The following is a 16450-nucleotide window of genomic DNA, read 5'->3' as shown; positions in this document are numbered from 1 at the left end:
TTTTTAATTAAGTACAACATTTAACAGAAATATTTATGAAGTACAACAATGTTCACTCAGCAAAATGACAGCAGTTTTGGTCAAACAACCCCCCTCCCCCTCCTAAAATATTCTTGCAGATCTTATGGAGGTTAAGAGCAGAGCAAATATTTCGTCAACATTTCAGTTTCGTAAATGCATTTATCAACAAGGCTTATCTTTTTTTGAAAAAAGAAATTATAATTTTTGGCAGTTATTTAACAACAATCTACTAACACAAACCCTTATTGTCTTCCACTTACAAGGTAATCATTGTAAACACTGTGTCTTGGGCTGCTTGGAAAACCTATCATTTCATCAAATTTTTCTATCACTATGTATTGCTTCTAGCACTATTACCTTTGAATTTTATCTTTGAAAAGACTTCTGGAAGACTACCCGTCTTTGATGCACATCATATGTCCAAATCAAGTATTCTGTGAAGTCTTTGGTAACTAAGGATCTTGTTTTGTGAACTACTACTTTAATATGGGCATTCCATGGTTCTTTCAGGGTGTTCTGAACACTAAAGAGTTTCAATGCATTTGCTATGTATTGCTATATTTTGTCTTCCTTCAACTTCCGAAAGAGTTGTTTTGTTCACTGATTGTATTTTCTTTATTATCCATTGCTGCCCCTTAATTTTTTTAACAAATACTGAAAACAGTGTTTTGCTGAAATTTTAAGTATCTTAGCACGTTTCATCCACATTCATAACTAGTCTACTCTTTTTTTCAATGTATTTAAGTAAAAGCAGTGGAAGTGTAGGGTATACTTAATGCCGGATGGATGGATTGACTGATGGTATTAACGCAACCAAACGCAAGATCACCAGTCCCAACAGAGGAAGGATACAAAAGACAAATCCTGATAAACCTGACAGTCTGAGAATCAAGAAAACCAAGAGATAGAGGTAAGAAGTGTGTGTGTGTGTGTGTGTGTGTGTGTGTGTGTGTGTGTGTGTGAGAGAGAGAGAGAGAGAGAGAGAGAGAGAGAGAGAGAGAGAGAGGTGGGCGAGTTGCCCTGCCCAGAAAGCAACTGTAGGACCCCGTGAGACATTATGCAATAGGAGACACACCCTCTGCATCCGTTACCATAATGAAACTAATAACACTGACAAATTGATAAAATCTTATGAAAGAGAAGAACAATGAGACAGTAAACCAATGACAGATGTAGAGGAATAAGAAGAATTAAAAAGGTGGAAAGGTTAGGAGCCACATGGGACCACTGAGCAAGAGCAACCATGGGCCCCTGGGTTGTAACAGGCAACAGGAACCTCCCCCCCCCCCCCCCCAAATAATCAAGGTGGGACATGATCAGAGCTTTGTAGAGATGCAAGAGTGTAGGGTGATTTGCACCCCAACTGGTGTTACTCATGCAACAAAGAGTATTAAGGTGTGACAAGCCAGTTGGAGAAGATGGGGAAGCCAGATCAACTCTGCATTGAAGCCCAGTACAAAAAGTGGTAAGACTACACCACAGAGCAACTGGCCATTGAGATATAGTTCTGGGTGTGGATGGACAGTACAATAGTGACAGAAGTGCACGGCGCATGTCTTGGCTACTGAAAACCACAAGCCATGGGCAAGAGCCCTGGAGTGCGCCTTTTGTATGGCACTGTGCTGTCAAGTGTTCACCAACATCCACAATTGAGGAGCAATAGTAAATGCAAAAATCATTAGTATACAGGAAGGGTGACACTGTAAACCCCACAGCTGCAGCTACAGCATTTTCAGCTACTAGAAAAATGAGCACACTCAATACAGTGCCCTGCAGGACCCCATTCTGTTGCATGTGTGTGGTACTGTGGGAAGCATCAACTTCCATCTGGGGAAGCAACAACTTCAATCTGGACTGCACAGTATGACAAAGTTCTGGCCAAAAACTGGAAACAGGCCCCAGAGACCCCATTGACGTAGGGTAACGGGGATGTGGTGACGCCACATGATGTCATAAGCCTTTTGCAAGTCAAAGAAGACAGCTGTAAGACGTTAATATAAGGCAAAAGCTGACCAGATAGTAGACTCAAGGCAGACAAAACTGCCAAAGGTACAAACACAGCCACGGATTCACCATATGTTGTAGCAGCTTGCAAGGATCATTAGTGAAACTAATTGGGTGATAGCCATCTATCTCAATGGGGTGTTTACCTGTTTTCAGTACTATGACAATCACACTTGCTCACCACTGAGACAGGAACTCACCTCTGCTCCACACCCACGCAGTTGAAAATGGCAAAGACATAACGTTGGCAATCCACTAATAAGTGTTTGAGCATTGGGCTGTGGATGCATTCTGGCCCTGGAGCCTGCTTGAGTTAATAGCAAGGGCACTGAGGTCCCACTCACTGAATGGAGCATTATAGGGCTGCAAGTGATGTGTAGTGAAAGGTAAGTGAATTTGCACCATCTGCTGTTTGAGGATACAAAAGGCGTCCTGACAATTTTCAGACACAGAGGCAAAGCAAAATGTTCGGCGACTGTGCCTGGGTCAGTTTAGCCTACATCATTCAAAGAGGTACTAGGTACTTCTGTGGTGGACTGGTGTCAATCGAAGCATTGAATCTGTCCAAATCTTTGAATGAGGGGGTCAACAGTCTAACAGTAGCAACAAATCATTCCTAGCATTCCCATTTGTCATTTTATGACGTGACAGACCAGGCATGAAGCCATTTGTTTCTGTCATTTTACAATCGGGCATGAAGCCATTTGTTTCCGTCATTTTACGATCAGGAATGAAGCCATTTGTTTCAGTCATTTTACGATCAGGAATAAAGCCATTTGTTTCTGTCATTTTACAAACAGGCACGGACCCATTTCAATGCTGAGAATAGAGGTCCACATTGCTGGGAACCATGTATCCTGAAGGGTAATGCAAAAGCAAGGGACACGCATAACAGACTTCGTAGTTCTACCAAGTGGCAGATAAAAACTTCAATAGTTGCACTGGAGGATCATGCTTTCAGTATCCTGTGGAGGCATGAAAGGATCAAGGAAGCAGGTTATGCTTCGCAGCCATTTGCTGCAACCAGTTGCAGGGATACGGTATCAATATAGGAGAACTGTTCAAAAAATTCCGGAACATTCGTAATTTCACGCCAGTGGTGTGTGTTGGGGGGGGGGGGGGATTCGATTGGCATCCCTGCACATGCCTGTGTTTAATATGTAACTGCTGTAAGTTTCATTGCTGTATGTCTGTTAGTTACCATACAGTGCTGTACTCAGCAGAATGTTCCTAAGACAGTTCGCAAATTTCAAGACGGCAGACTTAGAGCAGCAACATGTCTGCATTAAATTTGCATGAAACTGAAGAAAACCTTTACAGACACATACCAAATGATGCAGGATGCCTACAGTGATTAGTGCTTAAACTGTACTCGGTTCTGCGAATGGTTCAGAGTTTAAAAATGGCCAGATGAAAGTTGAAGATGAGCTTCATTCCGCTGCCCCCGCAACATCTACCAACAACGCTCATGTCAAGAACGTCAATGAAATAGTGCTTCTTACGAGAATCATATGGCCTGTGCAGTCTTTATTTTATTTCCAAAGTTGACAACCTTGTTGAAAGGACAAAGATTTGCAATGGTAGACGAGAAAAGAAAATTCGCAGATAGCACTTCGCGTGATCCAGCAAGAGGTACGCCGAGACCTTAGTGGAAACAGCGTAGGGAGCACTGTTTTAACTGTGGAGGAGATTTTTTCAATGGAGACCATGCAGAATAAGTAAAGAATAAGTGCAGAAAATGTTTGTGGACAAAGTTCTGGAATTTTTTGAACAGACCATGACACTGGTTCCAAACCAAGATGTGTGGGGGTGTACGGGATCATAGGGGCCATTGCAACTTCCTTCTTCTTGGAGGGCTATTACTTGTCCTCGCCCTAAGATGATTTCACTGTCTGTGAGGGCTTGTCTACCCCACACCGTGGGACAGAGGGGGAATGCGAACTCTTATGACCTGCAACCTGTGGCTCCTGTCACTGGCTGGGAGATTCCTCAGAAGGCCCCAAGGGACCTCTTCCTCATGGTGGCTACTCAAGCTAAGGGAAAAAATTTCTCTAAGAATTCCAGTTGTGAGGAAAAAGGTGGTGTCAAGACGCTCCACATAAATTAATAGCGAGCGGGGACGGGAGGGGGGAGCATATCATAATAATGACTTTTCTTTCCTCTCAGCTGAGCTATGCAACAGCCATAAGCATTAGTTTAACCATAGATAATTAACACATTTTCAGATACTGAATATTTTAAAATTTGTCATTAATAAAACTTAATAAAATTCAATTTCAATGCTAGGTTAAGTAAGTAGAATTCCCTAAGATTTTATATGAAACTCAGAAAATTCCCCGAGATTTCCCTGATTTTTCCATGTGAAATATAACTCTTGAGTATTCCTGGTTTTGCAGAAGAATCGCCACCCTGCTTCCTGATACGATATGCCACATGAGGGCATTACTTCCCTGGCCGTCTCTTCTGTGAATGTGTGCTTGGCCATGAGAGGGCTGTGGCCTGTACCGTGCTGCAAGTCTATTCTTCTACTATTATTTTTCCCCCTCTGCTTTTACATTGGTTGGTCTTCTAGGTGCCGATTGTGCTTGGATCTGGCTTGTGGTGGTGGACGAATGTTTCTTTCCTTCCAAATTCTGTAACTCTCCTTTCTTCGCTGTATGGTTTCCATTGTTGGGTGCGACCTGCTATTTCTTTTCCAAATTTTACAGAATTGCAGAGTGCTGGGGACGTCCCCTGACACAGCACGTATTCCACACTTTGTTCCTGTCTCTTTCTGCACCTTTCCTTTCTTAGAACAGTATCCAGAGCACAACAAGCTTTTTTTTGGGTGGGGGGGGAGGGGAGGGGGGTTGTCAGTCGTAGCCCCCTAACTACACAGAGGTCACACTGTTGGAGCCTCGGCTGTGAACTCCCTGCGCATGCCAAGGTGTATGTGCCGGTTGTGGCTGTGGCACAGGAACTCCGTGTAACAGTTTACTGGCCAGGTAACTATTGCTGTGGCTGGATGGCACCTGTGGGGAAAGCCCCGTTCAGAGTGGTTGGCACCATGGTGGGAGACTTGCACATGAAGCGAATTAAACTTTCTTCAGCTGGTGGCCACATGGCCTCCGAAGTCTCTTCTGAAGCTAACAATTATCATAACATGGAGAGACATGGCCCCAAAATGTTTCCTTCCGTTGCTACACCATGGGCAGAATGTAGCACTCAGACAGGGGGAGAAGTGTTCCCCCTCAATACTTAGTTTGTTCTTGAACTGATAGGATTCCTTTTTGACTACCAAGTCTCTGTCCTTCGTTTAACACTCTGAGGAAAGGTTTTGTGAAGTTACAGCAATTTTAATACTGAAAAGTGGCACCGTTCTGACTAAAACAGGATCCCTCTTCAGCCACGGGTCCTGCTCAGCTGCGACAAGCTGGGTGACATTCCTGCTTCCTGCAACTGTAACTCCCCATAACAATCTCTCTCTCTCTCTCTCCCCCCCCCCCCCCCATGGGGATTGGGACACAGGAGTGTGTGTGTGTGTGGGGGGGGGGGGGGGGGGGGGGGGTTTACAGTGGAAGAAGGAACAAGAAAGCTTCAACAAATCCACAAAGGTTTAAATTATACACCAGAAGGAAAGTACTAAAACACTCTTGAAATGTAACTGCTGTAGAACAGCAGAAGTCGCTCCTCAAATAATTGCCTTGAAGTTCTTATACTACTATGCATTAACAACAGAATTGAGTAACTCAAGTGCATTTAACTATTAAATACCTTCAAAAAGTAGTGAAATACTAAAGTGAGATGTATCAAAACAATGAGAGTAAATGAAGTTTTAACAGTGAACTTACACTACACATGGGCGAAGCCTCGAACGATATGCAAACTTTCGAGCTTCATCATATATCTGAGTTGCCAGTTCTCGTGTAGGTGCCAAAACAAGTCCCAATGGGTACTGTTTGCGCCGATACATTGACTGTAAAGACAATAGTAAATATCAGAATCTTAGAAAGATGTACTAGCAACTGCTTAATATCAAAACTATCAGGCTAGACAACAATATATAACAATTTTTTTAATGTGAAATACTTAAGATTAGGTCCGGCCATGTCTTACGAATATCAACTGAATCATACATCATTGTAACCATTTCTTTGAAAATGGACTGGTTATAGTTACCTGTAAATCTGAATTCAAACAACTTTCCATTACATCTAAAATATAATATTCCACAGCTCGTTGTTAATAAGTATTTTACGGCTACGCTACACATATGACAACAAGAAACAATGCTGCATTAGTGGTAGAAATTACCCTGTTATTCATAGTCATCTGCTGTGGACCACATTCATACATGCGATTTAGGATGGGAACCATAAAAGCAGCTGTCTTCCCAGAACCTGTCTGTGCACATGCCATCAGGTCTCTTCCTGCCATAATTATAGGTATAGCATATTTCTGCACCGGTGTTGGCTTGTCGTACCGTGCAAGGGCAATGTTGTTTTGGATAATTTCAGTCATCTGCACCTCTTCGAACTATGTAAAAATGCATCAACAAATAAATAAGCAACATAGGGAAAAATGTACATACAAATCATAATGCATTTGAGAAATCACTAAATGCTTACGAATTAAAAAATGCATAGTAGGACTGTCTAATGCCCAAGAAAATAACAGACATCTTGCTACTTCTTCTGCTTTAGGTACTTTATTATCTGTTACTCCTTTAAAAATGAGAAGGGAAATAGGAAACACAGAAAGGAAAACCTAGATTCAGACACACTGATGCAAGGGGAAAATGAAACCTCTTCCACAACCATTAATCAGTAAACAAGAGACTGTATAGAAGTAGTTAGAATGATACTTTTATCAACTTACTGTTCCACACATTTCCCTTTATACTTACACTGCTGATGTGAGGTGGGACATCTTCACCCGTCGCCTCCACGGGAATGTCTTCGTACTTGTTGAAATTAATGCCTGTGTTTCCCGTGCCGAACAGTTCACGTTCAAGCCTTTCATCACGGGAAGTTGGGATGGTCCAATCCGTGCTGGAGCCGTGGCTATCCTTCCACCTACCTCCCCCTCCTCCACTTCCACGTCCATCTCCATCTCTACTTTCTCTGTAAGTTCTCTGTGATGGTGGCGGTTCTTGCCAGCGATTATTTCGGGCCAGAGGTGGTTCAACACCACGATCATTCCAACTTCTTCCACCACTGCGTCCCCAATCGTCTCTAAAACATAGAGATAACACATTTATACTCTTGACACAAGCAAGTACTATAGCTGTGAAGTGACATTAACTCACACTTCATCAAGTGCTGTATAAGGACTATTGGAGGATTAAAAAAATTAATCGTTTGCTTTAACCATTTAAACATTAAGTGTTATATGTCACGTGCATGAAACACGTATGGAGATCACTTATTTACACGTTTCAAATCTGATGTATGTATGGAGATTATTTAACTTATTTCAGCATTTCAAATTTGATACTACCATTACTTTAATTACGTTTGCTCTATTTGGAGGAATCCATTGCATACAACACAGTACAAAAAACATCACTTAAATGCCAGACAAGGGAAGAAGGTCTGACAGAATCATCACAGAACACTTAACTGCTCAGTGACCCTGCACAATATTTGTGTCTACAGACACATGTGCTATATGTAATCAAAAATCATCTATGTTGGAAGAGGTAGTGACTGTAGCAATGAAGCTGGCTTCGCTGGAACAAAGATACTATTTTTCCAGTATAGATCCACTACTCTGTACACACGACTTATAAAATGCATTATTTAAACACCAATTTTTTATTTAACATATTTTTAAATCAGACTAATAAGTATAAAATATTTTCTCTTAGACCAATGCAGATTTCTAGTCCCAGACAAATAATTCTGAAAATTTGTGATTTCAACTATTCACATTCCAGCTGGGTGTTGCTGGCGCCACACATTTTTCTTTATAAATCTTACATGTATTTTCATGGATATTAAAAGTTCAACATCACAAATTTTCTCATCTGTATGGGGCCGGGAAAAATAATTTTATACATTTTAACCTAATTTAAAAACTTGTCAAACCAAACATTTATTTTTATCTAAATAATAAGTTATTTTTGCTTCACATGTGTGAAATTTCTCTGTGGATTTTGAGCATTTTGATGAGAATGTATGAGACATGTTAAATTTCAGTTTTACTTCAGTGTCTTTTTCACCTTACCTCTGAAATAAGCGGTTTTATCTAATAATGTAACATTCTGTTTAATCATTATTTTCCTAAAAAATAAAGACGAAAACAAAATTGATTTTATGTTTTTTTATTAAGATTTTTATGTCAATAGCACCTTTATACTGGTGGCTTTGCCCTTGTACGCGTATGTCTTGTGTATTGCACACATCTCCGCTTAGCCATGTAAATCCGCATACATAAATCTTGAAAAACATTCCGATGCTACCCAAACAACATGTTGGTCATGCAAGGCAGCCTACATGTCAGGTGTTACATATCTTTTTTAGCCTATCCCCGTACCTAGCTAACAGGGTGACAAGAAAGCAAGTCAACAATACATTGTCATTCAGTTCTGAGCTATGTTCAAATTTCACTTCTAGCTCATCAGGAAGTTAGTTTAAAATCAAATGAAATATTTTTACTGAACAGGCAGGCAGGCAGGCAGACAGACAGACAAAACAGGAACTTAATAGAAACATGTTAAAAATTACTATAGAATCAGAACACCCCAGAACTCTTAGGGACTGAAGGTGGTGGAAGGGATAATTATGAAATATAAGGAGAAATTTAAACTATACGTTGAACACACAGGCTTTGCTACCTATGAAAAAGTACTTCAAAAGTAAGAAACACCCAACACTCCTACCTTTACAGCAGAGGTGAGAAAGTAGTGACGTAAACACAACCCTGAAATTCCAAGAGCAATTTCAGCTAAACTTGATTCAAATGTAAATTAATACACAGCAACAAATACTGGGGAGATGGGGAATAATACAAACTTTAGGATTTTAAAGCCCGTGTGTCAGGGTGACAAAAGGACAGTATGAAAAATAATTGAAAATGGCCTACACTGACGTTGAATCTGTAGTTTGTGGTGGCAGGTAAAAAGGAAGGAAGATTGGGTTTAACATCCTGCCAACATCGAGGTAATTAGAGGCAGAGCACAAGCTCAGATTGTGTCAAGGATGGGGAAGGAAGGAGGCCGTGTCCTTTCAAAGGAACCATCCTGATATTTTGCTGGAGCGATTTCCTGAAATCGCAGAAAACCTAAACCAGGATGGTCAGACACAGGTATTAACCATTGTCCTCCGGAATGCAAGATCAGTGTGCTAGTTTATGGTGGTAGTAGGCTAATTTGTGACAATGGTAAATTCAATTCAGCTGTAGTGGTTTGGTGCAGGTGGAAGGGAATGACAAAGCAATAACAAAAATGACAAATATTAGTGTCAAATCCTTATATTCAGGGGTTACTACACTGTTGTCAACAGTGATGATGGCAACAATGACTAAATATAAAGGAACTGAATTACTCTGTTATTACTGAGAACCAGGCCTTCAAGGTGATTAAAATGAGGACACTCTTAGATGACTGGCTAAAATGTTTTCTATGGAGGATGCTGCTGGTCCATAAACAATACTTCAATGGTCTAAAAAGGATAAAAAGTGCATTTTATATAATGTTAAACCTCTAATTCACCTCCCAAGAGCCATTAGCACGAAAACACAGTACCAAGTTTCTTCATGCAGGAGGTCTTTAGCTGTTGTGTATGTGGTAACCATGTAAGTTTATGATCAAAATGGGGTCTTAAATACATTTCTTGTATACAGTTTCAAGTTGTTGTGTTTAGAGGTATCGTTCCCATTTTTGTGCCTTCTCTATAGCTGTTTGCAGTTTGAATTCTGCTCTACACAATAATACAAAGATATAATATAAACAAACAAACATATAATGCTGGTGTAACTATGTTTTATCACATCTACTGCACCATTTATTGCAATTGCCAAAAATGTGGCACTTTAAACTAATCCTTGTGGGACTCCATTTTCCTGCATGTTTCTGTTACTAAGGATCAAAGCCACTCTGAAGTAATAGTCCAATAAGCGATAAAAATCTGTATTAAGACTAAGTTTCCTCAAAAACCCCACTTGTGCAGAGCTGATAAAAAACACTGTGTTTTACATCTTAAGTACATCAGAAAATACTGCAACCATATGCTGATGGTGTAAAAGGCCTCTCAAATTGCAAACTCAAATCATATCACACGACCAGTGGTAGTTTGAGATGTTTGGAATATGCATTGGAAATTGAAGAGATTTCCATTTTCCTTGAACCAACATGCTGTGCACTGTGCTAAGTGCCACTCACATCTTTGGGAAATTAGAAATCCACTACTTTCAGCGTGAAGTGCTCCCACTGGAAGTGGTGCCACCTGGCACCCACGGTGGCAACCCGAGGGCTAGGCACCAGAGAGCGAGGCCTTTCTACTCATGATGTTCAACAGTGCCAAAGTCACTAGTATTTGCCATGCTGTTATTTGGGTGATGCACTGAAATTAGGATGGTAATTCTTACATCTCAACATTTCTGCATTATACGTTGCTAACAGTTCAGTAATGTCAGAGAAACTAGGGGTAATTTCCAATTCAAAGATTCACTGTATTCTATAACTGTTGTGAAATCCACTAATCTGCAACAGGAAGAAAACATGCTTTGTTGGTGCTACACATTTTAGCAATTTTACCTGAAGTAAATTCAGGCTGCAGTGTTCTTTTTCAGCACGGGAGTGTAGAAGTGTGTACAGAACAAGTTAATTGAAAAACCTGTACAATGCACCCATTTATTTACATATTTCGGATGCATACAAAACTTAGGTAAGAGTGTTATGGATATACAATTTATTTCATAGCAATCAACATTTGTGGTTCACAGTTCTGGCAAAGAATATATCATCCCTGAATTTCATTGTATATCAACACAGAAACACTTTTTTTTTTAGAATTTTTGGAGGTTACCTTTGTCCTTTGCATAATCTATGAGCAATCTGTAGTAAATAGGCATTTGTAATTTAGTTACTGTAGCAGATATTCTAACTAACATATTGTGTTACATGTAGTTTTCCCTTAAAGAGGAATAACCCTATATCTGCATTTACCAGACATGAACTCTGTATTCGAGTTTGCAGACAACTATGATTAACCTCAAAATGTTTTAGGGAACTAGTAATTTTTGCAACAGGTTTTTGTATTGCCTTAGTAGAAATCTCATTTTCTGTATTTATTTCACTTCTTACAGGGAATTAGCAACTTTTTAGCTCAACAAAATAAACAATAATCAGTGGTCTTAATTTTAAAAAAGTTATTTTTTCACTGCCTTTTAATACACTGCACAAGCCAAAATGCAACCCCACTGTGAATGCTGTTCTCAAACACGGGATGACTTGGTTGGCATTTGTAAGCAGCTGGAAATAGCCCAGAATACTGTCAAACAATTGGCAGCTTCTGCGAATCTTTGTGTGTTGCAAGAGCTCCTGAGTCGTGTACCTGCGATACCTGTACCACAGGTACCTCAAGTACTATCCTCTCCTGTGAATCCTGTCTCCTCTGCAAAAGTACAGAATCAGTCATTACTCGTCCACTTGACTGCGAGCGGTGTGTCAATGGTAGATCCAGGCGTCCTGTACAGAGTGGACGGGGACCAGAGTCGAGTGGTCCTGAGTCGAGTGAGGGACTGAACCAGAGACTTCGAAGGTTCTGTGACAAATTAGGCTGTGACTTCCTGGACTTGCACCATAGGCTTGATAACAGTAGGGTTCCTCTAAATGGAGCAGGCGTGCACTACACATCAGACACTGCTACTCAGGTAGTGGACTGTGTGTGGAGTGCACACAAGGTCTTTTTTTTGGCGACCCTCCATCAGATTACAGTATTATGATCCTAATGGTAAAGCTCACATAATACTAGGTACAGAAAGCTGTTTGAAATCTGAAATTGATAGGAGTGAGATTTTTTGGGGAAACTTTGAATGTATATCGAAAGGATAGGCAAATGGTGGTGTATTTGTAGCAGTAGACAAGAAATTCCAATCCACTGAGACAAAAATTAAAGCTGCATGCGAGACTGTTGGGGCAAGACTCACGATATGAGTGGGTATAAAATGATAATTAGATGCTTCTTTTGCCCACTGGACTCATCTGTTTATGTAACTGAAAACTTTAGAGAAAACCACAGTTCACATGTGCAGAAGATACCCCCATCATACTGTAATTATCAATTGAGACTTTAATCACAGAACAATTGACTGGGAAAATGGCAGTTTAGTTAGTGGTGGGTGTTTATAGGACATTCTGTGAAACTTTACTAAACACCTTCTCTGAAAACTACCATAACAGATAGATAGGAACCTCACTCATGATGCAAATATATTGGATATAATAGTAACAAATAAACCTGACCTCTTTGAGGATTTGCACACAAACTGGTATAAGTGACCATGATGCAGTTGTGGCAACAATGATTAACAAAGTACAAAGGACAAAGGACAATTAAACCAAGAAGAAAGGTATACATGTTCAATAAACTAGATAAAAAAATCAGTAGAGTCTCATCCTGAAAACTTTCAGCATAGGGCAGGAGCATGTGGAGAAACTCTGCCTCAAGTTGACCATGTACTGGATAGATATGATGCACAGTGACTGTATAGAAACTTCTGAAGATAACAAAGACTATTGCATAACAGGTTATAAAATAATGCATAGAGCTATAGATATAGATATAGAAATACTGAATGAAACACACGACAGCAATGCTCGATTCCTTTAATGACTACCGTAGCAGAATACTGTCAAGCGATATTTCACAGAAGCCAAAGAAATTCTGGTTGTATGTAAAGGTCATTAGTGGCATCAAAGTTAGTGTCCAGCCCCTACCGAATGACAAAGGGACTGAAATAGAGGGCAGCAAAGCAAAAGCTGAACTCAGTTATCAAATGTTCCTTTGCAAAAGAAACCCCAGCAGAATTCCCCACTTTAATCTTCATACCACTAAAAATATGAATGAAGTAACTATTAGTGTCAGTGGTGTTGAGAAGCAGCTGAAATTACTAAAATTGAACAAAGGTCCAGGCCACATGGGAATCCCTGTCAGATTCCATACTGAATTTGGAGTTGACTTAGCCCTCTTCCAACTATCATTTATTGTAGATCACTAAAAAAAAAAAAAGACCATTACAAGTTCTCTGAAAAAAGCATAGGTCACATTCGTCTATATGAAGGGTAATAGAAGTGAACCACAATACTACCATCCAATATTCTTAACATCGATTTGTTGTATAATCTTTGAACATATTCTGAGCTCCAACATAATGAGGCACCTCAAACAGAAAGACCTCCTCAATGCCAATCAGTATGGATTCCAAAAACATTGCACACGGAAACTCAATTCACACTTTTCTCACATAACGTACTAAAAGCTTTGGATCAAGGCAATCATCTAGATGCAGTATGTATTGATATCTGAAAAGCATTTGACATAGTACCACACCTATGCTTATCATCAAAAGCTCAATCATATGGGATATAAAGAGAAATTTGTGACTGGAGTGAGGGCATTTTCGTAGGGAGGATGCAGCTTGTTATCTTAGTTGGAGAGTCATCGTCAGATAAAAGTAACTTCAGGTGTACCCCAGGGAATTCTGCCGGAACTCTTTATGTTCCTATTGTATATTAATGATGTCGCAGACAATATTAATACTAACATCAGACTTCTTGTAGGTGATGCACATATCTATAATGAAATACTATTTGAAAGAAGCTGCATAAATATTCACTCGCATCCTGATCAGATTTCAAAGTGGTGCATAGATTGGCAACTTGCTTTAAATGTTCAGAAATGTAAAATTGTGCACTTCACAAAACGAAAAAACATTGTATCCTACGACTACAATATCAACGAGTCACTGTTTGAATCTGCCAACTCTTACAAATACAATGGAAAAATTTATTATCTTATTACCATAATATCAACGAATCTCTGTTAAAAATCAGCCAATTCTCACTAATATATGGGAGTAACATTTGTAGGTATATGAAATGGAATGATCACATAGGTTCAGTCACGGGTAAAGCAGGTGGTAGACTTCAGTTTATTGGTATAACACTGGGGAAGTGCAATTAGTCTGCAAAGGAGACTGCTTACAAATCACTCATGCGACAAGTTGTAGAATACTGCTTAAGTGTGTGGTACCTGTACCAAGTACGACAAACAGGGGATACTGGACGTACACAGAGAAAGGGCAGCCTGAGTGGTCACAGGTTTGTTTAATCCGTGGGAGAGTGTCACAGAGATACTTAAGGAACTGAACTGGAAGACTGCTGAAGATAGATGTAAACTATCCTGAGAAAGTTTCAAGAACCAGCTTTATATTGTGACTCTAGGAATACTACAACCCTCCTATGTATCACTCGTGGAGAAGATTAGAAAACACACACACACACACACACACACACACACACACACACACACACACACACAGAGCGAGAGAGAGAGAGAGAGAGAGAGAGAGAGAGAGAGAGAGAGGGGGGGGGACATTCAAATAGCTGTTGTTCCCATGCTCCATACATGAATGGAATGGGAAGAAATCCTAATAACTGTTACAATGGAACGTACTCTCTGCCGTGCTACTTATGGTGGTTTGCAGAGTGTAGATGTACAATCTGGACCACAGATGTGAAACTATGGTATGTGCTGTTATAGAAACATCATTCCTTACATTCATTCTTCTTTCGTTTCGGAAAGAAACGGACACTTTACAGCCAGGCTTGTCCCTCTTCCCATGGGGTACCCATGGTAAGGAAAGTAGTTAGATTATAACTGCCCAAATTGATATGCCAATACCTGTCAGTTAAGACAGTCATATCAAATATCAGTATACCTATTATGTTGTTTGACACGTTACACGTGCAAAATGTCTGCCCTGATGCCACCTACTCCAATCAAAGGCTCCCCACAGGCACCCCCTAGCTGTAGCAGCAGATCTACATCGATATTCCGCAAGCCACCATACAGTACATGGTGGAGGGTACTCTGCACCACTACTTGTCATTTCCCTTTCCGTTCCACTAGCAAATAATGTGGGGGAAAAATGACTGTCTATAAACCTCCTTATGAGCCATAATTTCTCTTATCTTATCCTCGTGGTCCTTACACGCATTTCTTGGTGGCAGTAGAATCGTTCGGCAGTCAGCTTCAAATGCCGGCCCTCTAAATTTTCTCAACTGTGTTTCTTGAAAAGGATGTTGCCTTCCCTCCAGGTATTCCCATTTTGGTTCCCAAAGCACCCTTACTAACTCAAGGGCTATCTACTTCAGTTTCACTATAAACTACTTCTGACATCAACACCCCTCCATCAACTGTATTCAATCTATACTTTCCAAACACCATTAAGTCCTTTGGAAAAATTTCAGGTGAACTCTTCTCAGTTTTAGCCAGGTTAAATACTTATAAAGATTTGAACTTCAGTGCTTTCTATTAGCACATGGAGGTTTGGTCCTTTCCTTACACAGTTACGACAACTGGGAACTATGACTGTTGACTTGGTCTACCCCTGTGTTTGATCTGTACCCTTCAACAGAGTAGCCTTTTCGTACTTTCCCACCTCCTCCTTAAAAAAAAAAAATAACAAAACGTCCAATCAACACATGCCCCTTTGACCCATGTAGCCAGCTCCTGTGTGTAATTAACACCTGATCTATTGAATAGAACCCAACAGCCCACCGCCCTTCTACACAAGTTAAAGAATCTTGGAGGCTCAGACAGGTTTGCGACCATGTTGACTTATTCAGACCCTCCTATCGGCTTTGTATCAACAGTCTGCAATCGGTCCTGTCGACGATGCTACAGATGAGTTTTGCCTTCATCTTGCAAGCAAGACTGACAGTCTTTATTACTTCAGACAGTTACTTGAAAATTGAGAGAACCTCTTCTGATTTCAAGTGACACTCATCATTAAAACTGACAGGAGCCACATCCAGAATGACATTACACATTTGGGATGAATTCTCTCAGTATGCAAACAGAGTGCACACACTACTCCTTTTCCCACTCCTTGACAGATTTATCCCTACATAGCCCCATTACATGCCCATCATCACATCTCCAGCTACCTGTATTCCACCCTCTATGAATGCCCATATCTTTTAAGCCAGGAGCCTTTCTCGTAAGGGGCATATGAATGCATTTGGCGAATGTTCTTTATCACCCACAGACAGCACCTGAAAAATGTTTCACAGCAGAAAGTCTTTCTCTGCCTGCCATACCTCGAAACAATGCATGAGGTGTCAACTTCCATGTTGGCAGTGACTGTGTCAGCCACAATATATAACCAATCAGGGAACTCCTGGGATGTACTGGACATCCATTTCATCCCGATAACC

General features: G+C 40.4%; 1 protein-coding gene across 1 annotated transcript in view; it reads right to left on the bottom strand.

Moving 5' to 3' along the window:
• The window catches only part of LOC126161939 (ATP-dependent RNA helicase DDX3X), a 171368-nt gene that overhangs the window by 113590 nt on the left and 41328 nt on the right, over positions 1–16450 (bottom strand). Inside the window, exons 4-6 of the mRNA XM_049918114.1 lie at positions 6911–7238; positions 6319–6540; positions 5856–5980 (exon numbers count right to left, since the gene is read on the bottom strand). Coding sequence (XP_049774071.1) covers positions 5856–5980; positions 6319–6540; positions 6911–7238 — 675 coding nt within the window. The remainder of the gene's footprint in view (positions 1–5855; positions 5981–6318; positions 6541–6910; positions 7239–16450) is intronic.

This window comes from Schistocerca cancellata, chromosome 2 (genome assembly GCF_023864275.1).
Source record: "Schistocerca cancellata isolate TAMUIC-IGC-003103 chromosome 2, iqSchCanc2.1, whole genome shotgun sequence".
In the NCBI taxonomy this organism is placed as follows: Eukaryota; Metazoa; Arthropoda; class Insecta; order Orthoptera; family Acrididae; genus Schistocerca; species Schistocerca cancellata.
This window is presented reverse-complemented; position numbering and strand designations above follow the sequence as displayed.